This window comes from Balaenoptera borealis, assembly GCF_965194805.1.
Source record: "Balaenoptera borealis genome assembly, chromosome: 13".
Taxonomy (NCBI): Eukaryota; Metazoa; Chordata; class Mammalia; order Artiodactyla; family Balaenopteridae; genus Balaenoptera; species Balaenoptera borealis.
In genome coordinates this window covers 3,120,984-3,145,614 of record NC_138870.1, presented here as the reverse complement: position 1 = coordinate 3,145,614, position 24,631 = coordinate 3,120,984, and the positions used below count along the sequence as shown (strand labels likewise).

At 42.9% G+C, this 24,631-nt stretch overlaps 2 protein-coding genes across 3 annotated transcripts in view; one reads left to right on the top strand and one right to left on the bottom strand.

Moving 5' to 3' along the window:
* The window catches only part of LOC309609097 (uncharacterized protein), a gene marked incomplete at its 5' end in the record, with an annotated part of 34,345 nt that extends 11,206 nt beyond the window's left edge, over window positions 1-23,139 (top strand). The window contains 2 exons of the mRNA XM_082350044.1: window positions 22,558-22,704; window positions 22,853-23,139. Of these exons, the coding sequence (XP_082206170.1) occupies window positions 22,558-22,704; window positions 22,853-22,998 (293 nt within the window). The 3' untranslated portion in view covers window positions 22,999-23,139. The remainder of the gene's footprint in view (window positions 1-22,557; window positions 22,705-22,852) is intronic.
* The window catches only part of NINJ2 (ninjurin 2), a 75,881-nt gene that overhangs the window by 13,754 nt on the left and 37,496 nt on the right, over window positions 1-24,631 (bottom strand). The window lies entirely within an intron of this gene.

Here is a 24,631-nt window from a genome sequence, read left to right as displayed (position 1 = left end):
GTGCAGGGGAAAAGGCTTAAGGATTTCTGTCGCCAAGAGGACCACCGCCCTTGGGAAACCCAGTGACTCTTCACTGCATCTCGGGTTAAGGTTGGCCTCCAGAGGTGAGATAACCTGCCAGATCTGGTTCTGTACTTAGCTCTTCCTGTTGGTGGCCAGTGGCGTTTACTGCCTCTCTTAAATAAATAATGGTGCCAAAAAGGCCAGAGGCTCCTAGCTCCTTTCCCAAGCGCCAGGACTGGGGAGCAGCAAAGAACACGAACACAGGTGCCTTCCATAGTGGAAGTGGCAGGAAATGCTTCTCATGGGAAATGCCGGCCTCACTTTAAGGTGTTCAGCCCCAAACCAACCGTGCACACTCCTGTCTGCCATCAGGGCATCAGTTTCAGCCCTGTGCCCGACCCTCTTTTTTACCGAAGAGGAAACCGAGAACCAGAGAGGGCAAGGGACCCGTCCAAGGTCACACGACCAGCCAGTGCTGAAACCGGAACCCAGGTTTCCGAACTCCCACCAAGCGCCCTTCCTGCAGAGGAGCCCTACGCACTGGACTGTGGGTGCCAGGCTCGGGGGCTGCCCTCCGCAGTGGTCTTCAGACCTCCAGGACTCTGCTCTCCTGAGACAACCACTGCCGCCCACTGGAGGACGCTGTTGGCTGGGCTCTAGTGGTGTGGAGAGGAGTTGAGGTCTGGCTGCTCGCTGCCCTTTCACCCTTAATCTGAGCAGATGGTGGAACTGCCAGGGATGGAGAGGGCCCACACTAGTGTCTGGGGAAAACAAGGCCAAAAGCGCCTGCGAGCAATTTCTAATTGCCGAAACCTGTCCGGGGAGGAGGCTCAGCCCTTCCTGGGTGGGAGCTTTGTCAGGGTTAAAGGGTGCTGGAGTAGAGCCCTGATCTGGGTCAACAACAGGACTAGGAGAGTCAGGGGTGGAGACGCAGGCGACCAGGAAGGGGTGCAAACATGGAGGCCTGGGTCCCTGTGAAGCTGCCCCACTTCAGGGAGCAGGGCGGAGCCCCAGGGAAAGCAGCGGCCTAACCCACAGTGAAGCCCCCAGGCGGGAGCAACTGCAGTCACCACTTAGCAGCAGAAAGTGCCCGAGGGTCTCAGATATTTATGTTTTACAGGACAGAATGTTTGCACATGTGTAATCGTCTAGAATTTGCACAGCTGCCTAAGGACACAAGCTGAGGCTGCATTTTAAGGATGAGCGAATGAGCGCAGAGGAGTGAAGTCACTTCCTTAAGACCATCTGACTAGTTAAGTCCTGGAACTGAGAGAGAAGCCAGATTTCCTGTCTTAGTCTCGGCTCCTTGCTCTGGCCTCTGGCTGGTCTCCACCTCACCACCTCCTTCCAGCACCACACCCCGGGGCCGCGGGCAGAGGTAGCGGGAGGGTCTGGCGTGTGTTTGCAGAGCCTCGATGGAACATCCTGTCCCTGTGTTGGGAACGTCCTCTGCACCCCTCCTCGCCACCACCCTGTACGTCTCCTCCCATCAGGGATGTTTTCACCCCACGAGACCTTCAGTGACACCTTCCGTCTGATGACTAGTCTGTCCTCTTGTTGGACTGTGAATTCCTTTAGGGTCAGAAACCTGGCATGAGGCTGCCACTTATGGACAAGCAGAAGTGGTTTAGTTAATGAAGCAGGGGTGACCTTCCCAGGCCCACCCTTTAGACATGAAACGACAGCTGCTGTCATCCATTTCCCAAAGCACTGTGCCTTCTCCCTTCCCTGGTCCTTGCACATGATGGAAACACAGGCAGGCCTCCCCTTTAAAACCATCCCGAATTAACTTAGAAGGAACACAGCGGGGGAGGGCTGGGGAGGGGAGATCCCTTTTGCAAATGGACTCCCCCACAGACTCCTTTAAATGGCACGCTTGGTGGATATTTTTCTAATCTTAGATTGAGGAAAGCCTTTCTAAGCATGGCGTGAAATCCAGAAGTCATAAAGGATCAGTGAATTTGATTGCATAAGAATGAAAGCTATTTGAATACAAGATGATAATAGCAACAGCATATACCCCCGTAGCACTTTTTTCATGCTAAACACTGTGCCACACCCTTTGTACACATTTAACTCATTTCATTCTCATAAAAACCCGTGAACCCGAGGTTAAGTAACTGAATCTTGGTCACTGAGCTGGTAAATTAGAGACAAACGAGGATTACCTAGTAGTCTGCCTTCAGATTCTGTGCTGTAGCCACTCCCCACACTGCCACACAACGTAAAATGTCAGAGGACAAAGACAAGCGAGGAAAAATTGCAACACATAGGACAAAGGACTGATTTCCCTGCTTTACACAGAGGTCTTCAAAGAGAACCCAATAGAAAAATAGAGAATATGGACAAACAAGCACTGAAGAATAATCACAAATAGCTATATCGTGTGTGTGTGTGTGTGTGTGTGTGTGTGTGTGTGTGTGTGGTGTGTCCTTTTAGATTGGCAAAGATTTAAGAGACTGATCATTCTCAGTGTTGGTGAATGTGGATAAACAAGCATTTTCACACACTTGGTAGGAATATAAATTATTACCCAAATTACCCAAATTTACTACAATCTTTTTTTGAAGGACAATTTGGCAATTATCTATTAAAATTTAAAATATTCTTATCCATTTACCTAATAAGTCCACTGCTAAGAGTTTCTCCCACAGAAAATGTTCCCCAAAGTGCAAAAAGACAAGATATTCACTGCATCATTGTTGGGAATGCAATAAAATTGGAAATGACCCAACTTCTAACCCATGACATGTTAGCTAAATAAATCAGACTACATCCACACAATGAAATACTATGTATGTCTTTAAAAAGATTGAGGTAGGACTTCCCTGGTGGCGCAGTGGTTAAGAATCCACCTGCCAATGTAGGGTACGTGGGTTCGAGCCCTGGTCCGGGAAGATCCCACATGCCACAGAGCAACTAAGCCCGTGCTCCGCAACTACTGAGCCTGTGCTCTGGAGCCCGTGAGCCACAACTACTGAGCCCATGTGCCACAACTACTGAAGCCCGCGTGCCTAGAGCCCATGCTCAGCAACAAGAGAAGCCACCACAATGAGAAGCCTGTGCACTGCAAAGAACAGTAGCCCCCGCTCGCTGCAACTAGAGAAAGCCCGTGTGCAGCAACAAAGACCCAACACAGCCAAAAACAAATAAATAAATAAATAAATGTATTAAAAAAAAAAAGTTTAAAAAAATTGAGGTAGATGTGGGATCCCATGCATAGATGTGGAAAGATATATACAATGTAATATGAAATGTATTTAAAGGGGAAAAGTCATTATGAATATAATATATTTTCAATTGAAGTATGGTTGATTTACAGTGTTGTGTTAGTTTCAGGTGTACAGCAAAGTGATTCAGACAAATATATATACACACACACATTCTTTTTCAAATTCTTTGCCATTATAGGTTATTACAAGACATTGAGTATAGTTCCTTGTGCTATACAGTAGGTCCTTGTTGTTTATATATAGTAGTGTATATATGTTAATCCCAAATTCCTAATTTATCCCCCCCCTTTGGTAATCATAAGTTTGTTCTCAGTGTCTGTGAGTCTATTTCTCTTTTGTAAATAAGTTCATTTGTATCATATTTTAGATTCCACCTATAAGTTATATCATATGATATTCGTCTTTGTCTGGCTTACTTCACTTAGTGTGATAATCTCTAGGTCCATCCATGTTGCTGCAAATTGCATTATTTCATTCTTTTTATGGATGAGTAGTATTACATTGTGTGTGTGTGTGTGTGTGTGTGTGTGTGTGTGTGTGTGTGTACACACCTATATACCACATCTTCTTTATCCAGTCATCTGTCGATGGACATTTGGGTTGCTTCCATGTCTTGGCTATTGTAAATAGTGCTGCTGTGAACACTGGGGTGCATCTATCTTCTCAAATTAGAGTTTTCCTCTTTTCCGGATATATGCCCAGCAGTGGGATTGCTGGATCATATGGTAGCTCTATTTTTATTTTTTAAGGAAGCTCCATACTGTTTTCCATAGTGGCTGCACCAACTTACATTTCCACCAACAGTGTTGGAGGGTTCTCTTTTCTCCACATTCTCACCAACACTTGTTATTTCTTGTCTTTTTGATGATAGCCATTCTAACAGGTATGAGGTAATACCTCATTGTAGTTTTGTTTTGCATTTTTCTAATAAATAGCGATGTTGAGCATCTTTTCATGTGCCTGTTGGCCATCTGTATGTCTTCTTTGGAGAAATGTCTGTTTAAGTCTTCTGCCCATTTTTTTTTTTTTAATATTTTTATTTATGTATTTATTTGGCTGTGCCGGGTCTTAGTTGCGGCATGCGAACTCTTAGTTGCAGCATGTGGGATCTAGTTCCCTGACCAGGGATCGAACCCAGGCCCCCTGCGTTGGGAGCGCGGAGTCTTAGCCACTGGACCACCAGGGAAGTCCCCCATTTTTTGATTGGGTTGTTTTTTTGATATTGAGCTGTATGAGCTGTTTATAAGATATGATCTTATATTGGTAAAAACTAAACGAAATATTCAGAGTATCTATTTTATACTACTGTGCATTAGTGTAAGCATAGTATAAAATATGGAAGGAATTTATCTCACAGTAAGGACTTTCCCTTTCTAAGTTATATATTTTCTCAATTTCAATCTTTGACAACTAACACGTCTTTTTTTTTTTCTGTCATGCTTTATTTTAGATGAGCACAGAGAAAATAGGTAACAACTAGGCAAGGCAACTATAGTTATTATAGAGTAAAAAGTTGTTGATGAAAAAAATGGTTGAAATAACTAATTGTAGGGTACAGTGAAGATTTGACCTAGGTGTGCTAAAAATAGTAAAATATGAAAACCTCATTCCTTTACGATTCCATGCCAGACATTAAATGCAAACTGTGGTCATTCCAAGGGTATCTACAGGAGCTTAACCTGGTGTTGATGACTGAATCTTACTTAAAATTTCTCAGTAGTTGTGGCTCATGGGCTCTAGAGCACAGGCTCAGTAGTTGTGGCGCACGGGTTTAGTTGCTCCGTGGCATGAGGGATCTTCCTGGACCAGGGCTCGAACCCGTGTCCCCTGCATTGGCAGGCGGATTCTTAACCACTGCACCACCAGGGAAGCCCTCCTTACATTTTAGAAGGATCACCACGGAGGCAGCACCAGGTTGGACGGGAGGGCAGAGTCAGGAGTCCGGGAGACAGGGCGGGGCGGTGGGGATGGAAGTGGAATTGGGGGAGCTGCTGAATGATGGAGGTGGAGGGTGTGGGAAAGGGAGGGGTAAGGATGACCCCTGGGTTTCTGGTTGAACCCGCAGTCTGGAATCTCGCCTGCAGCAGTGCAGCCCTATAGGATTCAGCTCATGAACGGCTTTCCAGGAGCGCGGCTCTGCATCAGGCGAGGGGCACCTATTTGCCTGGTGCCGATGACAACAGTCTAGCAGGGTCACTGCGCCAGGGCATCTAGAAGCCTGTCACGGGCCAGAGTCCACCACCCAGGGCAATACCACTTCCGAGCAGGTGGCAAATTGTGCATCACGATCCAGACCATGGGGTGGTGTGATGGTCCCCGGGTCCTCTGGCTCTTGCCTGGATGTCAGGGTTGTCAGGGCCCCGCTCCTTCCCATGGTTTTTGTGAACCAACAGCAGAGGCAGCTTTACGTCCTACAGGCTGATGGGGCCCCAGCCCTCAGCAAGGTCCCAGCGGCACTGCACCTAGATTTCACAGCTCCCTGCAGCGTCACCCCTCACCTCCTGCCTGCTGACAGCACTCCGCTGGGGCAGAAATAGCCCTGCACGTTCACCACACCAGCCCCGCTCACGTCTGCCGTGTGAGGGCTGACTCTCCTGATGTCCCTGCTCTCTCCCAGCCGCAGCTGCTGAGAGCCCCCTGCCCAGGACTGAAGGCTGGCTCATCTGCTGCCTTGGCCAGAGGGTCGGGGGCAATTCTGATTGCAGAAGCCTCTGGAAGGGCAGCGCTTATCGGAGCTCCGTAGAGCTGGTCTTAAACCAGAGGGCTCTGGGCTGAGCCCTGAGTCCCTGGAGGGATGGTGTCTGCTGTGGACGGACGTCATGGAGGGAGCAGTCGGGCGTCACCAGGCTGGCCTCTTTCCCCAGGTCCCTCCGCGTGTCTTATCTCATGGTGCGGCTGGGCTGGGGGCGCTGCCAGGCTTCGTGGGGGCAGGGCCTGGGCGTCATTTTAACTGGAGAGCTTTCTGAGAGCGGGAACCAGCTAACAGCAGGTGTACTCTGTGAAATGAGCTGTCAGTTTTGAGCAGAGAGATCCCCCATTTTGGCCAAGTCACCCCTCACTCCTGCTCTGCTCATCCCTCTAACTGTCTAAAATCTAGGCCAGGCTGTAGCCAAAATGCATATCTTGTTTGCATTCTTGTTGCATTCTTGCAAGAATCTATAACAGATAAAAATGTGGACTTTGAACTCAGAGTGGGGTCAGGCCTGGCTTTCCTAGTTGCCCGCTTGGTGACCTTGGACCAGCTGGGTTCCCTGAGCCTTAGTTTCCTGAAGATGGGGACAAATAATGGTCCGTACCTCACTGGACTGCTGTGCAGATGAAAAGGGAAAATATATGTAAAATAGTGCAGTACCTGTGGAATCATGCCAGAGATGTTACTACCAATGATAATTACTATCATTGCTTGAGGTATTCAGCTTTTTGGCTTTTTTCACCATTTCTAGAAACTCTGTTTTGTTAGTTTGTTAATATTTCAAGTTTATTTTGATAGTCTCTTTTCTTCCTCTATCCTTTCAATCTTCTTCTTTATTCCTTTAAGCATATTAGTAATTCTAAGTCTGTAGAATTCAGTGTGTATTTTATACTTAGAGCACATCTCAACTGGATATCTATACGCAAAAGGCTGAACTTGGACCCTGGTCTCACATCATATACAGAAATTAACTCAAAATAGAATATAGACCTAAATTAAAGAATTAAAACTATAAAACACTTAGAAGAAAATATAGGAGTAAATCTTTGTGACCTTGGGTTAGACGGTGTTTTTTTTAGAAACGACACCAAAAACATAAGTGATAAGAGAAAAATTAATTGGACTTCATCAAAATTAAAAACTTTTGGGAATTCCCTGGTGGTCCAGTGGTTAGGACTCCACGCTTCCACTGCAGGGGGCATGGGTTCAGTCCCTGGTCGGGGAACTAAGATCCCAAATGCCTCACAGCGTGGCCAAAATAAATAAATAAATACATAAATGAAGCATTAAAAAATTTTTTTGTTTGTGTGTTTCAAATGACACCCTCGAGAAAATGAAAAGAGAACTCACGGAATGGGAGAAAATATTTACAAATCATATATCTGATAAGGGGTTAATATCCAGCATATATAAAGAACTCTTACAACCCAATAAATAAGAAGACAAAAACCCTAATTTAAAATGACCGTTTTCTTTAAAAGCTACATGAACAGCTGATAAGCACATGAAAAGATGCTCAACATAATTAGTCATCATAAGTTATCACTGCGAATCAGTGAGACACCACTTCACACCCACTAGAATGGCTACAGTAAAAATGATTGAAATGCCAACAGTTGATGAGGATGTGCAGAAACTGGAACTCTCATCGCTCGTGGGAATGTAAACTGCTGGAACCACCTCGGACTGCTTGGCAGTTCTCCAAAGGCTAAACAGAGAGTTACCATATAACCCAGCAATTCCACTCCTAGATGTCCACCCAAGAGAAATGAAAACATTTGTCCACATGAAAACTTGTACATGAATGTTCATAGCAGCACTGTATTCATAATAGCTGTAGCAGAAACAACCCAGATATCCATCAGTCAGGGAACAGATAAATCAGATGTAGAATCTACATACAGTGGAATGTTATTTGGCCATAAAAAGGAATGGAGTTCTGATACAGGCCATGACATGATGAACCTTGAAAACATGCTAAGTGTAAGAAGCCAGACATAAAAGACCACGTATTACATCTTTGCATTTATATGAAATGTCTGGAATAGGCAAATCTATTGAGATAGAAAGTAGAGCAGTAGTTGCCAGGGTCGGGTGGAGGGAGGAGTGAGAGGTAAATGACAGCAGGTACAGGGTTTCTTTTAGGCTAACAGAAATGTTCTAAGATTAGCTTCTGGTGCTGGTTGTACAGCTCTCTAAACTGCACACTGTAAACAGGTGAATTTGATGGTATGTAAATTATATTCCAAAAATGCTGTTTAAAAAAAATCATTACAGCCTCTCTTGCCTTCTGAGATGGCCCACACTCTGTCTGCGGAGTGTGTATCTCCCTGAATAAAACTTCCTTCTCTTTAAAAACAAAAATCATTTACAGACTCTTTAGCTAATTATGAGAATCAGAACATATTATGGAATGTAGTCAAAATTGTATTAAAGGTAAATGCTGCCAGTATAAGAAATGATGAAAATAAGCAAACTGAAATTCACCTCGGAAAAGTTATGAAAAGAACAGTTAAACACACATAAGGAAAATAGAAAAAAAGAACAAAATTAAGATGATTCCAGAAATTTGTGACATTACAGAGCGTAGCGTCAATAGATTTAGTATATAAACCTCTGGGATTGATTTTTGTTGTTTGAAAGAAGAGTATATTGGGAATTCCCTGGTGGTCCAGTGGTTAGGACTTGGCACTATCACTGCTGTGGCCCAGGTTCAATCCCTGGTCGGGGAACTAAGATCCTGCAAGCTGCGCAGCATGGCCCAAAAAAAAAAAAAAAGTATAATAAACCATTCTCTGTAAATGTAATCAAGAAAAAACAAAAAGAAAATACAAGTAGACAAAAGGACAATTGATAAAGATGTTACAAATATGGTAGGAGATGATTTTTTTAATGGAAAAAATTAGAAATCTGAGTATCTTAAATATATCAACTCTTCTCAAAATAATTTGTTAGGTTTGTTGCCAAGCCAACTTGATGTAATAATTCTATTGTTCATTTGGCAAAATATTAAGGCATTTTGGCAAAATGTTAAAACACTTAGAAAAAAAGACTGAAGAGGGAAGACTTGCCCTACAAAATAACATCTATTAAATAAACAGATCAGTCAACAGATCTTAAGGAAATATCAAAACTTACCCCAGGGAAAGGGATACATTATTCATCGAATAAATTTCAAATAGCTCATATTGCTAAAGGTAAAAAAGAAACGATAAAACCAGAAGACAAGATAATGACCCTTTAATGGGGAAGGATTTTTTCAAACATTAAAAAAAAAACAAACCTGTGACTTCATGTGGCAGAAATCACAAAGAAAAAAATGAATAGATATCAAAATGTTAAACTTTTCTGCCACATGAAGAACTTCTTAAAAGTAAAAGGCAAATATTACAAACTTATATCCTGAACAAAGAAACACACATCACCTATTAAGTATATCTATGATCCCAATTTTCTAAAATAAAACAAAATGGTTTACATACACAGGTAAAAAGTGGACTGCTATACACTAAAATGTTAGCAGTTAGAGGTGGTGAGCTCTTGAGTACTGTCTGGTGCTACCAGCTGTGTGACCTTGGGCGAGACAGTTAACCTCTCTGTGCCTCAGTTTTCTTACAGGTGAAATGAAAATAATAATGCCTTCCTGATAGGGTTGCTGTGAGGACTAAATGGGTTAATGCACTTAAAGGACTCTCAACAGTGCCTGGCAGATGGTAACTGCTCAATGACCCTTAGAATTGCTACTGTTACCATATGCTCTGTTACAGACGGGCTTCTTTTTTGTTGACAGGGATACTAAGGGTTGTACCGAGAACATGGTAACACATTGACACTGACAGACTTACCAGTTATAAGGAATGGACAAGTGAAAATAGGTCAGACACATCAAGGAATAAAGGCAGCGCACATTATTCATATTACATAAAGTCAAGGAGATGTTTTATACATATGATGAATCGAAAAAGTCTCCAAAAAATTGTACCTTGAAGCAGAATAGGGCCAAGTGCAATTCCCACTCCTTGTCGTTGGCCAAGAAGATGTCATAGAGGAGGAAGGGGCATTTCCTAGTTGGAATTACCAGCAGCAATTAGCACTAGGAGATGGCATAGGAACTGTAGCAGGAGAAGTGGAGGGAACTCTGAATGGAAGGCGAGGATGCACTGGGGTGAGGCTGGTCTGCAGGGATGTTGGACTGTTACAGGCCCGAGGGCCTGAAGGCTTTTGCCTGGCTGCGCTTCTAGTATAATATTGAACCTTCCAGCATAAGAGACCTCTTATGATCACCAGTAGGGTTTTTCTTTGTGACTCTGGGCTCTTTTGTTTAGGTGGGAGGTTCCCTCCAGAGACAAGTTAGTCTCTCATATATAAACATATCTCACAAGTATCTGAAGATAAGTTTTCTGTTGAGAAACGAGCATGTTGGTAGATGGGGGGAGTGGTAGGGAGCTTGGTGGACAGAATCCAGGTGCTGTGTGTGAGCCCACGGCTGTGAACCCCATGTGCGTGTGGATACGTACAGATAGTACTTTCCAGTGACCTGATTCTCGTGTGCCTAGGAGGATTCCAGACTTGGCCATATCACAGGGGCTTTCACTCACTGCCCCTGGGCAGCAAGGGGCTGAGTGCCAGAACCTGCGTCCACCAGGTGAATGTCTCCTCTGCTCCGTTCTGGTGGCCCTTCCCTCTCCTCCTGTTCCTGGGGAGGGGACCGGCGGTGGATCCAGAGAGGGGCCGAGGTGCCCGCCCCAGCTTGTCTGTGTTGCCAGCTTGGGTTGAGCCAAGTATGCGGATGGCGCAGTCCTGGCCACAGGCAACCTTCAAAGAAGGAGCTCTCTCATGACTCAGCCTGGGCTTGTGAGGAACGAGGGAAAGCGGGGAGACGTTTAGAAAGTGGCCGTCAGTTGAGTCCAACCACTTGGTGTCATGTGAGGTGCTCCTGATATACACCAAACTGTTAGTAGCATTATCTCTGGACAGTAGAGTTCAGGGAAATTTAAATCCTTTTTAATATATGTTTCTATAATTAAAAAAAATTTTTTGGACAAGAATGTATTTCTTTTATAAGTAGAAAAAGAGAGAAATGTTAAACAGATAAAACACAAACTTAAAAAGTATTTCCTTCCCAGTTAATTTGTGAGTGGGTCTCAAAAGCCTGACCTAGTAGTTCCATTTTAGAAATTTATCCTGGGAAAATAATCAGAAATGTGTGCAAGGATTTAGCTTTAAGAATGTTCATGATGGTACTATTTGTAATAGTGAATACCAGATGTAACTAACAATACCAGATTGGTTAAGTCATTATGCTATAATCATGCTATGGGATATTAGTACTTTTAAATGCTAGTTATTTTAAATGCTTTTATATAAGTATTATGATGACATGGGTAATGTTCAAATAATTTCATTAGGATACAAAATAGGACATAAAGATGTGTAATTTATCATACTATGCACATAGAGCAAATACTGGGAGACTATACGTGAAAGTGTTAACTGGTTGTTTCTGAGTGGTCAGATTATAGATTATTTTGATTTCGTGTTGTTTTCTGAAAAATTTCAAAGATGCTATAAGAGGATGTATTACTTTGTAGTCATATTGCAAAAGAAGCCTTTTAACGTTAAAAAAATTCTACTCCCGTTGTGATGAGAATAACAAAGCTGACTCCTAGAAATTTAGGGGGATCGCAGCCCCTGAGAATAGGGTAGGTGTCCTAGACACAGCGCAAGCCACCATCCCTGAGAACCGAGGCCGTGCCAGACTTTACAGCACATCTCTGACCCTCAAACCTTCTGCAAGGCAGCGACTTGCCTCTGCAGAGCTGGGCACGGCGGCCCTCTGCCCCCCTCCTTTGGCCTCTGCTGCGTGGTTTCTGAGTCGTGCGGAATGCGCCCAGAAGTGAGCTGGTGCTGGGATTCACATTTACTCCTTTGCCCCCCACCCCAGGCTCCTGAGCAACTGGGGAGTCCTGGCTGACACCAGGCTTCAACGCTTCGGGTCTGAAATTCTCAGTGAGTCTCAGGAGGTCCTTTGAACTGGGTCCTCGGAGAGACAGGCAACGAAGGTGGACAAAGCTCTGGGGGAAATGGAGCTGGAAGCTTTAAAAAATGGGTGGAGTGGAGAAGAGTTTTGAAATTAGATTGATGGGGGAGGACCAGGTGGCAGAATTGCTGTAGACTTCCTTTTTTCCATTTCTGTTAGTCTTATTCTAATATTTATGTAATTTTAAAAACTCAACCTTGAGTTCTCAAAGGGAAAAAAATAGATGGATAGACCTTTCTCTGAACGTCTCAATAGTTAAAACAGCACCAAGTCCTCTGGCAGGGAGATCCCTGTCCTTTGACACTGACCTAAAGGCTTATTTATTTAGCTCTCTCCTCTCTGTAATTTGTTCACCATTGCCTTCACGGAATCTGGTAGAGTAGCCAGTGCATAGTGAATACTCGATAAATATTTGTTGATTAAATGAATGAACTGGGTTTGTATCCTCATTTAAGAATGCATTGCCAGGCTGGCAAGTAGGCAGGTGCTCTTTGTATTATTTGCTATTAATAAAAAGAGATCTCTTCTTTAAAAATAAAAGAAACCGTTTCCTATGTAATAAGAGAGTGAAGTCAGGCACAGTTTATTAATTTGTCTGACTATGTAAACACCATTTTTAGGTACATCCCCTAATGAAGCCAATAGCAATCTGGTAAAGTACCATTAGGTTAAGAACAAACGTGTGACTTCGGATTTGATCCCCTAACGTGGTGATAACTGAGAAGCCCTGTACGTCAGACATGCTGGAGACGCCCACAGTCAAAGCTGATGGCACTGGAGACCTGCAGTCAGACCTGGTGGGCCAGCTCCGTTACAACCACTTCATGGACATACCATACGATTCACCTATTTAGAGTGTGCAATTCAGTAGCTTTTAGTGTGGTCACAGAGTTGTGCAACCATCGCCACAGTCCATCTTAGAACATTTTCATTACCCCCAAAAGAAACCCTATACCCATTTCCTCCCCCCCACAAGGTCCCAGACTAGGCAACCGCTAAGCTACTTTCTGTCTGTATAGATTTCCCTATTCTGGACATCTTATATAAATGGAATCATATAAAAGTGATCCATTGTGACTTTCACTTAGCATAATGTTTTCAAAATTCATTCACGTTGTAGCATGTATCAATGCTTTATTTCTTTTTCATTGTTGAAAAATAGTCCATTGTATGGATGTACCACGTTTTATTTATCCATTCTTCAACTGATGGATGTTTGAGTTGTTTCCACTTTTTAGCTATTATGAATAACGTTGCTTTGGACAGTTGTTCACTGCGTCAATATATATACCTAAGAGTGGAATTGCTGGGTTATATGGTCTATGTTTAACTTTTTGAGGAACCGCCAGACTGTTTTCCAAAGTGGCTGCACCATTTTACATTCCCACCAGTAGTATGTGTGGTTCCAATTTCTCCACATCCTTAACAACACTTGTTATTATCTGTCTTTTTGATAATAGCCTCCCAGTGAGTATAAAGTATTTCATTATGGTTTAAATTTGTATTTCCCTGATGGCTAATGATGTTGAGTATCTTTTCATGTGCTGTTGTATATCTTCTTTGGGAAAATGTCTGTTTAGATCCTTTGCTTATTTAAATTTTGAGTCATTTGTCTTTTTATCATAGATTGTAAAAGTTTTTTTTTTTAATATATTCTGCATACAAGTCTCTCATCAGATATATGATCTGCAAATATTTTCTCCCAATGTGTAGGTTCTCTTTTCACTTTCTTGATGGTGTCATTTGAGACACAAAAGTTTTTAATTTTCATGAGTCCAATTTATTTTTCCCTATGTTACTTGTGCTTTCGGTATCATATCTAAGAAGGCTTTGCCTCATGAAGATTTACTCTTATATTTTCTAAGAGTTTTTAAATTTTAGCTCTTACATTTAGGTCTATGATTCATTTTGAGTTAGTTTTTGTGTACGGTGTGAGGTAGATGTTCAACTTCATTCTTTTGCACGTGGATATCTAGTGTCTCAGCAACACTTGCTGAAAAACTATTCCCCCACCCACCCCCGCATCAAATTGTCTTGGCACCGTAGTTGAAGATCAGTTGATCATAGAGCTGAGGGTTTATTTCTGAACTCTCAGTTCTATTCCACTGACCCATATGTCTATCCTTAGGCCACTATCACACTTGATTACTTGATCAGTGTAGCTTTGTTGTAAGTTTTGAAGTTGGACGATGTGAGTTCTCCAAACTTGTTCTTTTTTTTTCAAGACGGTTTTGTCTATTCTGGGTCCCTTGAAATTCTATATGAATTTTAGTATCAACTCTGCAAAGAAATCAGCTGGGATTTTGATAGGGATTTCATTAAATCTGTACATCAATGTGGGGAGTATTGCCATCTTAACAACAATATATGTATTTTTAAAAGTATAAACTGCAAGGGCAAAGAGAATGGGGACAGAAATGGGTAGAACGAGGAGGCGTACGTGACTCTGCTGAGCAGTAGATGCTGTGTCCTGATGCCTGCAGAAGGGACCTGAGCAGTTCAGGAAGGCACTAGATTTGGAAACAGGGTACCAAGGCGTGTGAGAGCGAAGTGCAGAGCTGAGGTGGGGGATGGCCCGAAAGCCTATTTACAGAGCAGTTCCACCCTCCAGATTCCCCCCCTCGGCCCCGCAAGCCTGGTGGCAGCTCCTCCTCAAGGCAACAGTCTAGAGATTTGTTCTTTTCTAGAGCAGCTCTCAGAGTGTGGTTGTGAACTGGTTTAGGTCCACGGGCTTTGTTACTAGCCCCAAGAAGATACAGAAGTACAAAAAGTAAGAGTGTTTAGAATTTTTATAGAAATCTGAAATTGCCTCAACATTCAGGTGTATGCTCAGTGGCTTCTTGCTGAACAGGATACAGGCCAGTTTGGATGTTTGACCCCCTACTGTGGGTCACGTCTGGTGGGTCACATGTACTATCATGTGCAGTAGGACTATGTGTGGGTCCTGACAGATTGGGAGATTAATTACTGGTCCTTCAACACAGATAGTTTGAGAAACAGGTGCTAGAGGCCGACAGGTCGGTTGTATGTGTAATTGGGAGAGGGTTGAGGTCCCTGGCTGAAAATCTGCATTCTGAACGGTGGGATTTTCAGCCTTCCTTCCACCCTCATTCAAGAAAACTGTCAGGGACTTCCCTGGTGGCGCAGTGGTTGAGAATCTGCCTGCCAATGCAGGGGACACGGGTTCGAGCCCTGGTCCGGGAAGATCCCACATGCCTCAGAGCAACTAAGCCCATGAGCCACAACTACTGAGCCTGCGCGCCTGGAGCCTGTGCTCCGCAACAAGAGAGGCCACCTCAATGAGACACCCATGCACTGCAACGAAGAGTGGCCCCTGCTTGCCACAACTTGAGAAAGCCCATGCACAGCAACGAAGACCCAATGCAGCCATAAATAAACAGATGCATAGATAGATAGATAGATAGATAGACAGGTAGATAGCAGAGACTTGCGAATGGAAGGAACTAATCATGTGAAGAGTATGCAAAGAGGGGCGTTTCATACAAAAGGAGAGCAGGTGAAAACAGAAAGCAGGGGTGATGGGACGTGTTTAAAAAAAAAAAAAAAAAAAAAAGAAAACTGTCAGCCAGGTGGATACCCTCCCCCAACACCTATCCCCAGACACAGGTCTAGAAGATTCTCATCAGAAAAGACTTGATGGGGGCTTCCCTGGTGGCGCAGTGGTTGAGAGTCTGCCTGCCAATGCAGGGGATACGGGTTCGAGCCCTGGTCTGGGAAGATCCCATATGCCGCGGAGCAACTGAGCCCGTGAGCCACAAGTACTGAGCCTGCGCGTCTGGAGCCTGTGCTCCGCAACAAGAGAGGCCACGATAATGAGAGGCCCGCGCACCGCGATGAAGAGTGGCCCCCACTTGCCGCAACTGGGGAAGGCCCTCGCACAGAAACGAAGACCCAACACAGCCATAAAAATAAATAAATAAATAAACCCAAAGTTAAAAAAAAAAAAAAAAAGAAAAGACTTGATGACCCAGAGAGAAGACTTTTAAACACTGACATTTAGAAGTCCCCTCTATTTGTCTACAGTGAAGTTCTTCAATGGACGAGCTACACCCATGCACATAAAGCTTAAAATAAACTTTAAAAACTTTTGTTTTTTGAATACACTTTCTGCTAATGTGGCTCAGAATTCAAAGGAATGAAAAGGGTACAATGAAGAGGTCTTCTATCTGTCACTACTTAGTTCCCCTTCCAGTAAACTGGTTAGTGCCTCGCCCTTTAATATAAATAGAAAGTTACATGAAAGAGACCATAAGTAAGAAACCAGAAACTCAGAGAAAAGAATGTAGAGAGAAAAAACTTCAAAAAAGGAAAATAGGGGCTTCCTTGGTGGCGCAGTGGTTGAGAATCTGCCTGCCAATGCAGGGGACACAGGTTTGAGCCCTGGTCTGGGAAGATCCCACATCCCACGGAGCAACTAGGCCCATGAGCCACAACTACTGAGCCTGCGCGTCTGTAGCCTGTGCCCTGCAACAAGAGAGGCCGTGACAGTGAAAGGCCCGTGCACTGCGATGAAGAGTGGCCCCCACTCTCCACAACTAGAGAAAGCCCTCGCACAGAAACGAAGACCCAACACAGCCAAAAATAAATAAATAAATTAATTAATTTTCTTAAAAAAAGGAAAATAATAATAATATCCCTGGAGACAGTAGAGAAGCTATTACATCAGTGAAATAAGAACAGTATTCCGTTAAAAGAAGGAATAGGGACTTCCCCAGTGGTCCGGTGGTAAAGAATCCGCCTTCCAATTCAGGGGACATGGGTTCGATCCCTGGTCGGGGAACTAAGATCCCACATGCCATGAAGCAACTAAGCCCGCACACCACAACTGCTGAGCTCGTGCGCCTCAGTTAGAGCCCGCATGCTGCAAACTACAGAGCCCACATGCCCTGGAGCCCATGCGCCACAAGTAGAGAGAGAAAAACCTGCATGCCACAACTAGAGAGAAGCCCGAGCGCCATAATGAAAGATCCCGCATGCCGCAACAAAGATCCTGCATGCTGCAACTAAGACATGACGCAGCCAAAGAAATAAGGAAAATAAATAAATAAATATTTTTTTGTTTGTTTGTTTGTTTTGTTTTTTTTTGTTTTGTTTTTTTTAAACATCTTTATTGAAGTATAATTGCCTTACAATGGTGTGTTAGCTTCTGCTTTATAACAAAGTTAATCAGTTATACATATACAATATGTTCCCATATCTCTTCCCTCTTGCATCTCCCTGCCTCCCACCCTCCCCATCCCACCCCTCTAGGTGGTCACAAAGCACCGAGCTGATCTCCCTGTGCTATGCGGCTGCTTCCCACTAGCTATCTATTTTACATTTGGTAGTGTATATATGTCCATGACACTCTCTCACCCTGTCACATCTCACCCCACCCCCTCCCCATATCCTCAAGTCCATTCTCTAGTAGGTCTGTGTCTTTATTCCCGTCTTGCCACTAGGTTCTTCATGGCCTTTTTTTTTTTTCCTTAGATTCCGTATATATGTGTTAGCATACTGTATTTGTTTTTCTCTTTCTGACTTACTTCACTCTGTATGACAGACTCTAACTCCATCCACCTCATTACAAATACCTCCATTTCATTTCTTTTTATGGCTGAGTAATATTCCATTGTATATATGTGCCACATCTTCTTTATCCATTCATCTGTCGATGGACATTTAGGTTGCTTCCATGTCCTGGCTATTGTAAATAGAGCTGCAATGAACATTTTGGTACATGACTCTTTTTGAACTATGGTTTTCTCAGGGTATATGCCCAGTAGTGGGATTGCTGGGTCGTATGGTAGTTCTATTTGTAGTTTTTTAAGGAACCTCCATACTGTTCTCCATAGTGGCTGTATCAATTGACATTCCCACCAACAGTGCAAGAGAGTTCCCTTTCCTCCACACCCTCTCCAGCATTTATTGTTTCTAGATTTTTTGATGATGGCCATTCTGACCGGTGTGAGATGATATCTCATTGTAGTTTTGATTTGCATTTCTCTAATGATTAATGATGTTGAGCATTCTTTCATGTGTCTGTAGGCCATCTGTATATCTTCTTTGGAGAAATGTCTATTTAGGTCTTCTGCCCATTTTTGGATTGGGTTGTTCGTTTTTTTGTTATTGAGCTGCATGAGCTGCTTGTAAATCTTGGAGATTAATCCTTTGTCAGTTGCTTCATTTGCAAATATTTTCTCCCATTCTGATGGTTGTCTTTTGGTCTTGTTTATGGTTTCCTTTGCTGTGCAAAAGCTTTTAAGTTTCATTAGGTCCCATTTGTTTATTTGTGTTCTTATTTCCACTTCTCTGTGAGCTGGGTCAAAAAGAATCTTGCTGTGATGTATGTCATAGAGTGTTCTGCCTATGTTTTCCTCTAAGAGTTTGATAGTGTCTGCCCTTACACTTAGGTCTTTAATCCATTTTGAGTTTATTTTTGTGCATGGTGTCAGGGAGTGTTCTAATTTCATACTTTTACATGTATCTGTCCAATTTTCCCAGCACCACTTATTGAAGAGGCTGTCTTTTCTCCACTGTATATGCTTGCCTCCTTTATCAAAGATAAGGTGACCATATGTGCGTGGGTTTATCTCTGGGCTTTCTATCCTGTTCCATTGATCTATATTTCTGTTTTTGTGCCAGTACCAAACTGTCTTGATTACTGTAGCTTTGTAATATAGTCTGAAGTCAGGGAGCCTGATTCCCCCAGCTCCATTTTTCGTTCTCAAGATTGCTTTGGCTATTCGGGGTCTTTTGTGTTTCCATACAAATTGTGAAATTTTTTGTTCTAGTTCTGTGAAAAATGCCAGTGGTAGTTTGATAGGGATTGCATTGAATCTGTAGATTGCTTTGGGTAGTAGAGTCATTTTCACAATGTTGATTCTTCCAATCCAGGAACATGGTATATCTTTCCATCTATTTGTATCATCTTTAATTTCTTTCATCAGTGTCTTATAATTTTCTTCATACAGGTCTTTTGTCTCCTTAGGTAGGTTTATTCCTAGATATTTTATTCTTTTTGTTGCAATGGTAAACGGGAGTGTTTTCTTAATTTCACTTTCAGATTTTTCGTCATTAGTGTATAGAAATGCAAGAGATTTCTGTGCATTAATTTTGTATCCTGCTACTTTACCAAATTCATTGATTAGCTCTAGGAGTTTTCTGGTAGCATCTTTAGGATTCTTTATGTATAGTATCATGTCATCTGCAAACAGTGACAGCTTTACTTCTTCTTTTCCGATTTGGATTCCTTTTATTTCTTTGTCTTCTCTGATTGCTGTGGCTAACACTTCCAAAACTATGTTGAATAATAGTGGTGAGAGTGGGCAACCTTGTCTTGTTCCTGATCTTAGTGGAAATGGTTTCAGTTTTTCACCACTGAGGACAATGTTGGCTGTGGGTTTGTCATATATGGCCTTTATTACGTTGAGGAAAGTTCCCTCTATGCCTACTTTCTGCAGGGCTTTTATCATAAATGGGTGTTGAATTTTGTCGAAAGCTTTCTCTGCATCTATTGAGATGATCATATGGTTTTTCTCCTTCAATTTGTTAATATGGTGTATCACATTGATTGATTTGCATATATTGAAGAATCCTTGCATTCCTGGGATAAACCCCACTTGATCATGGTGTATGATCCTTTTAATGTGCTGTTGGATTCTGTTTGCGAGTATTTTGTTGAGGATTTTTGCATCTATGTTCATCAGTGATATTGGCCTGTAGTTTTCTTTCTTTGTGACATCTTTGTCTGGTTTTGGTATCAGGGTGATGGTGGCCTCGTAGAATGAGTTGGGGAGTGTTCCTCCCTCTGCAATATTTTGGAAGAGTTTGAGAAGGATAGGTGTTAGCTCTTCTCTAAATGTTTGATAGAATTCACCTGTGAAGCCATCTGGTCCTGGGCTTTTGTTTGTTGGAAGGTTTTTAATCACAGTTTCAATTTCAGTGCTTGTGATTGGTCTGTTCATATTTTCTCTTTCTTCCTGGTTCAGTCTCGGCAGTTTGTGCATTTCTAAGAATCTGTCCATTTCTTCCAGGTTGTCCATTTTATTGGCGTAGAGTTGCTTGTAGTAATCTCTCATGATCTTTTGTATTTCTGCAGTGTCAGTGGTTACTTCTCCTTTTTCATTTCTAATTCTATTGATTTGAGTCTTCTCCCTTTTTCTCTTGATGAGTCTGGCTAATGGTTTATCAATTTTGTTTATCTTCTCAAAGAACCAACTTTTAGTTTTATTGATTTTTGCTATTGTTTCCTTCATTTCTTTTTCATTTATTTCTGACCTGATCTTTATGATTTCTTTCCTTCTGCTAGCTTTGGGGTTTTTTTGTTCTTCTTTCTCTAATTGCTTTAGGTGCAAGGTTAGGTTGTTTATTCGAGATGTTTCCTGTTTCTTGAGGTAGGCTTGTATTGCTATAAACTTCCCTCTTAGCACTGCTTTTGCTGCGTCCCATAGGTTTTGGGTTGTCATATCTCCATTGTCATTTGTTTCTAGGTATTTTTTGATTTCCCCTTTGATTTCTTCAGTGATCACTTCGTTATTAAGTAGTGTATTGTGTAGCCTCCATGTGTTTGTATTTTTTACACATCTTTTCCTGTAATTGATATCTAGTCTCATAGCGTTGTGGTCGGAAAAGATACTTGATACGATTTCAATTTTCTTAAATTTACCAAGGCTTGATTTGTGACCCAAGATATGATCTATCCTGGAGAATGTTCCATGCGCACTTGAGAAAAATGTGTATTCTGTTGTTTTTGGGTGGAATGTCCTATAAATATCAATTAAGTCCATCTTGTTTAATGTATCATTTAAAGCTTGTGTTTCCTTATTTATTTTCATTTTGGATGATCTGTCCATTGGTGAAAGTGGGGTGTTAAAGTCCCCTACTATGATTGTGTTGCTGTCGATTTCCCCTTTTAGGGCTGTTAGTATTTGCCTTATGTATTGAGGTGCTCCTATGTTGGGTGCATAAATATTTACAATTGTTATACCTTCCTCTTGGATCGATCCCTTGATCATTATATAGTGTCCTTCTTTGTCTCTTATAATATTCTTTATTTTAAAGTCTATTTTGTCTGATATGAGAATTGCTACTCCAGCTTTCTTTTGATTTCCATTTGCATGGAATATCTTTTTCCATCCCCTCACTTTCAGTCTGTATGTGTCTCTAGGTCTGAAGTGGGTCTCTTGTAGACAGCATATATATGGGTCTTGTTTTTGTATCCATTCAGCCAGTCTGTGTCTTTTGGTGGGAGCATTTAATCCATTTACATTCAAGGTAATTATCGATATGTATGTTCCTATTCCCATTTTCTTAAATGTTTTGGGTTTGTTATTGTAGGTGTTTTCCTTCTCTTGTGTTTCTTGCCTAGAGACGCTTCTTTAGCATTTGTTGTAAAGCTGGTTTGGTGGTGCTGAACTCTCTCAGCTTTTGCTTGTCTGTAAAGGTTTTAATTTCTCCATCATATCTGAATGAGATCCTTGCTGGGTAGAGTAATCTTGGTTGTAGGTTTTTCTCCTTCATCACTTTAAGTATATCCTGCCACTCCCTTCTGGCTTGCAGAGTTTCTGCTGAAAGATCAGATGTTAACCTTATGGGGATTCCCTTGTGTGTTATTTGTTGTTTTTCCCTTGCTGCTTTTAATATGTTTTCTTTATATTTAATTTTTGACAGTTTGATTAATATGTGTCTTGGCGTGTTTCTCCTTGGGTTTATCCTGTATGGGACTCTCTGTGCTTCCTGGACTTGATTAACTATTTCCTTTCCCATATTAGGGAAGTTTTCAACTATAATCTCTTCAAATATTTTCTCAGTCCCTTTCTTTTTCTCTTCTTCTTCTGGGACCCCTATAATTCAAATGTTGGTGCGTTTAATGTTGTCCCAGAGGTCTCTGAGACTGTCCTCAGTTCTTTTCATTCTTTTTTCTTTATCCTGCTCTGCAGTAGTTATTTCCACCATTTTATCTTCCAGGTCACTTATCCTTTCTTCTGCCTCAGTTATTCTGCTATTGATCCCATCTAGAGTATTTTTAATTTCATTTATTGTGTTTTTCATCGTTGCTTGGTTCCTCTTTAGTTCTTCTACGTCCTTGTTAAATGTTTCTTGCATTTTGTCTATTCTATTTCCAAGATTTTGGATCATCCTTACTATCATTATTCTGAATTCTTTTTCAGGTAGACTACCTATTTCCTCTTCATTTGTTAGGTCTGGTGTGTTTTGACCCTGCTCCTTCATCTGCTGTGTGTTTTTCTGTCGTCTCATTTTGCTTATCTTACTGTGTTTTAAAAAAAGAAAAAGAAGAAGGAGTATTCCGAGAATAACAACAAAAAAAGAACTCTTGGAAATTAAAAATATGAAATAAAAATATAAATTTTTTAAACTCAACTTGAAAAGTTAAAAAAAGAGGTTTGTGAAACCTCACAGAAATTAAAACAAAGAGATAGAGATGGACAATTAGATACAGAAGATAAGAAGATTAAAGGATCCCGTCAGGAGATCCAACATCCTAATAACAGGCTCCTGGCAGATTGAACAAAGAAAAGAGAGGGAAAGAAATAACGAAATAAATAATAAAAAAATTTTTTTTCTAGAGCAGGAGGACAAAAGTTTCCAGGTCATAAGGACTCGTCAAGTGCCCAGTATAATGAACGAGAAAAAACCCATCCCAGGGCACACCACTGTGAAGCTTGAGAACACTGGAGAGCAGAGAGAAGAATCTAAAAATTTTCAGACACGAGGTACGAAGGATAGAGAATGGAAATGGCATCTGTTATCACAATAGCCACTCTGGAAGCTAAAATTCTATACTCGGGCAGATTGTCAATCAAGTGTAAAGATATTTTCAGTTATGTAAGCAGCAAAAATTTTACTTGCTCACTTTCTTAGGAAGTTACTGGAAGATATGCACGAGCAAATCGAAGAGTAGATCAAGGAAGAAGACACGGAACCCACAGGCCTGTGGGGAGTGCTGCTTGGCACTAGCCAGAACAGAGCGGACGGAAGGAGGGCACAGAGGAAGAGCAAAGCCGTGAAGCGGGCGCAAGGAGAGAGCAGAGGCCGGAGGCCGGGAGGGTCCTCCCGGGCTCCAGCTCTTCCCGAGGCCCAGCTTTCGTGCCGTAGCTGGCCTTGTGAGACACTCGACATCCTCGTAATAAATTCCTCTTCCTGCCTAACCAGTTCACATTGGATTTCAGTCACTTGCAACCAGAATGTTCTGCCAGATACATTTGCTCCTCAAAGAGTTAGAACCAGCAGCATCAATATCACCTGGGAGCTTGCGAGAAATGCAGGCTCTCAGGCCTCCCCCAGACCTATTCAGCCGAATCTGCGTTTTAACACGATTCCCAGGTGGCTTATATGCACATTCACGTGTGAGAAGCACTGCGAGGTTGGGTGCTGGGTGGATTAAAGATACTGTGTAAAATACCTGACCCCATGGCCAGTCCTCTGCAAGGTATTCTGTAGATGATGACGGTGAGGATGCTGGAGCTGGGACTACTTTGGGGTGACCATCTCGGGAAGCGTTCCTGGGACCGTGGCACATGGTGCTCGGACCAAATTACAAAGACAGGCACACAGCAGAGAAGGCAGAAAGCATGTTTATAGCAGGAAACAGGTGACAGCTCTACTCCAGGAACCTGTTAGGCCAGGTGTTGACATGGGAAGCCATGAGGAACACCACCTCTCAGGTGTGACGATTGGCTGTGAGTGAGTGAGTGAGCCCGGGATGACGCCTGGCGGGTGGGCTGCGGAGGGGGGCGAGGCTGAACTAGGGCCACCTTCTCAGCAGAGTGGGTGTCCTGCCCCAGCGCTCGGGAGCGGGTAGGGTTGGAATCGCATCCCACTCTTGGCAGGAGCAGGGCTGCCTGCGCCACAGTTTTCCTGGCTCTGGTCCCCTTGGCTTTCAGCCACCTTCTTTGTGCTGAGGGTTCTGTTGACTTTCCAACGCTGAGCAAATTTGAATAAAAGCTGGGATTTTAAAGATTTTTAAAGGAAAAGGAGATGTGTCTGTAGGAAGCTGGTGTCCCATCTCAGCCCTCAGGGTGTGTGGATAGAGGACGTCCTCCCAGGTCTCTACCTCCCCAGGAGTTATTGGTCACTGCTTTCTAACCGTCCACCAGCTGGACAGCCCTGTACTCAGTCCTTGACCGTCTCTACGGGAGAAGCGCCCAGTCCTCCAAGAGTTTGCAGAGCCCCCAGTCCTTTAAAACACCTGTGGGAATCTCGTCCTATCTGGAAACAACAAACTCCACCATCAGCAAAAGGCTGTCCTGTGAAGGCCAACTGTAGTCACCACCTGTATAAAGGCCTGACACTTAACAGCCTCAAACAGCCGCGGACACTTAACTATGGGCACTCTGTGCGCCAGGACCTTCCTAAGCACAGCAGCCTTGTGACCTGAAATACCATCTCGATCCCCATTTTCCAGATGAGGAAGCTGAGGCATAAAGGGATGAAATGCGGTCATGTAGCTCATGAGTGGCCGAACTGGGACTCCAACCCCGGGCAGTCTGGCTCCAGAGCCCCTGCTCCTCAGCCTCTGTACTTGAGCCCCGGGCACCGGTGCCCTGGCGGGCAGGGATCCGCGACAGCTCTCCTGCAGACCAATCCCTTTCCGGCCTTTATGCTGTTAGCCAACCAAGCCGGGGACAGTGCGGTGAGGGG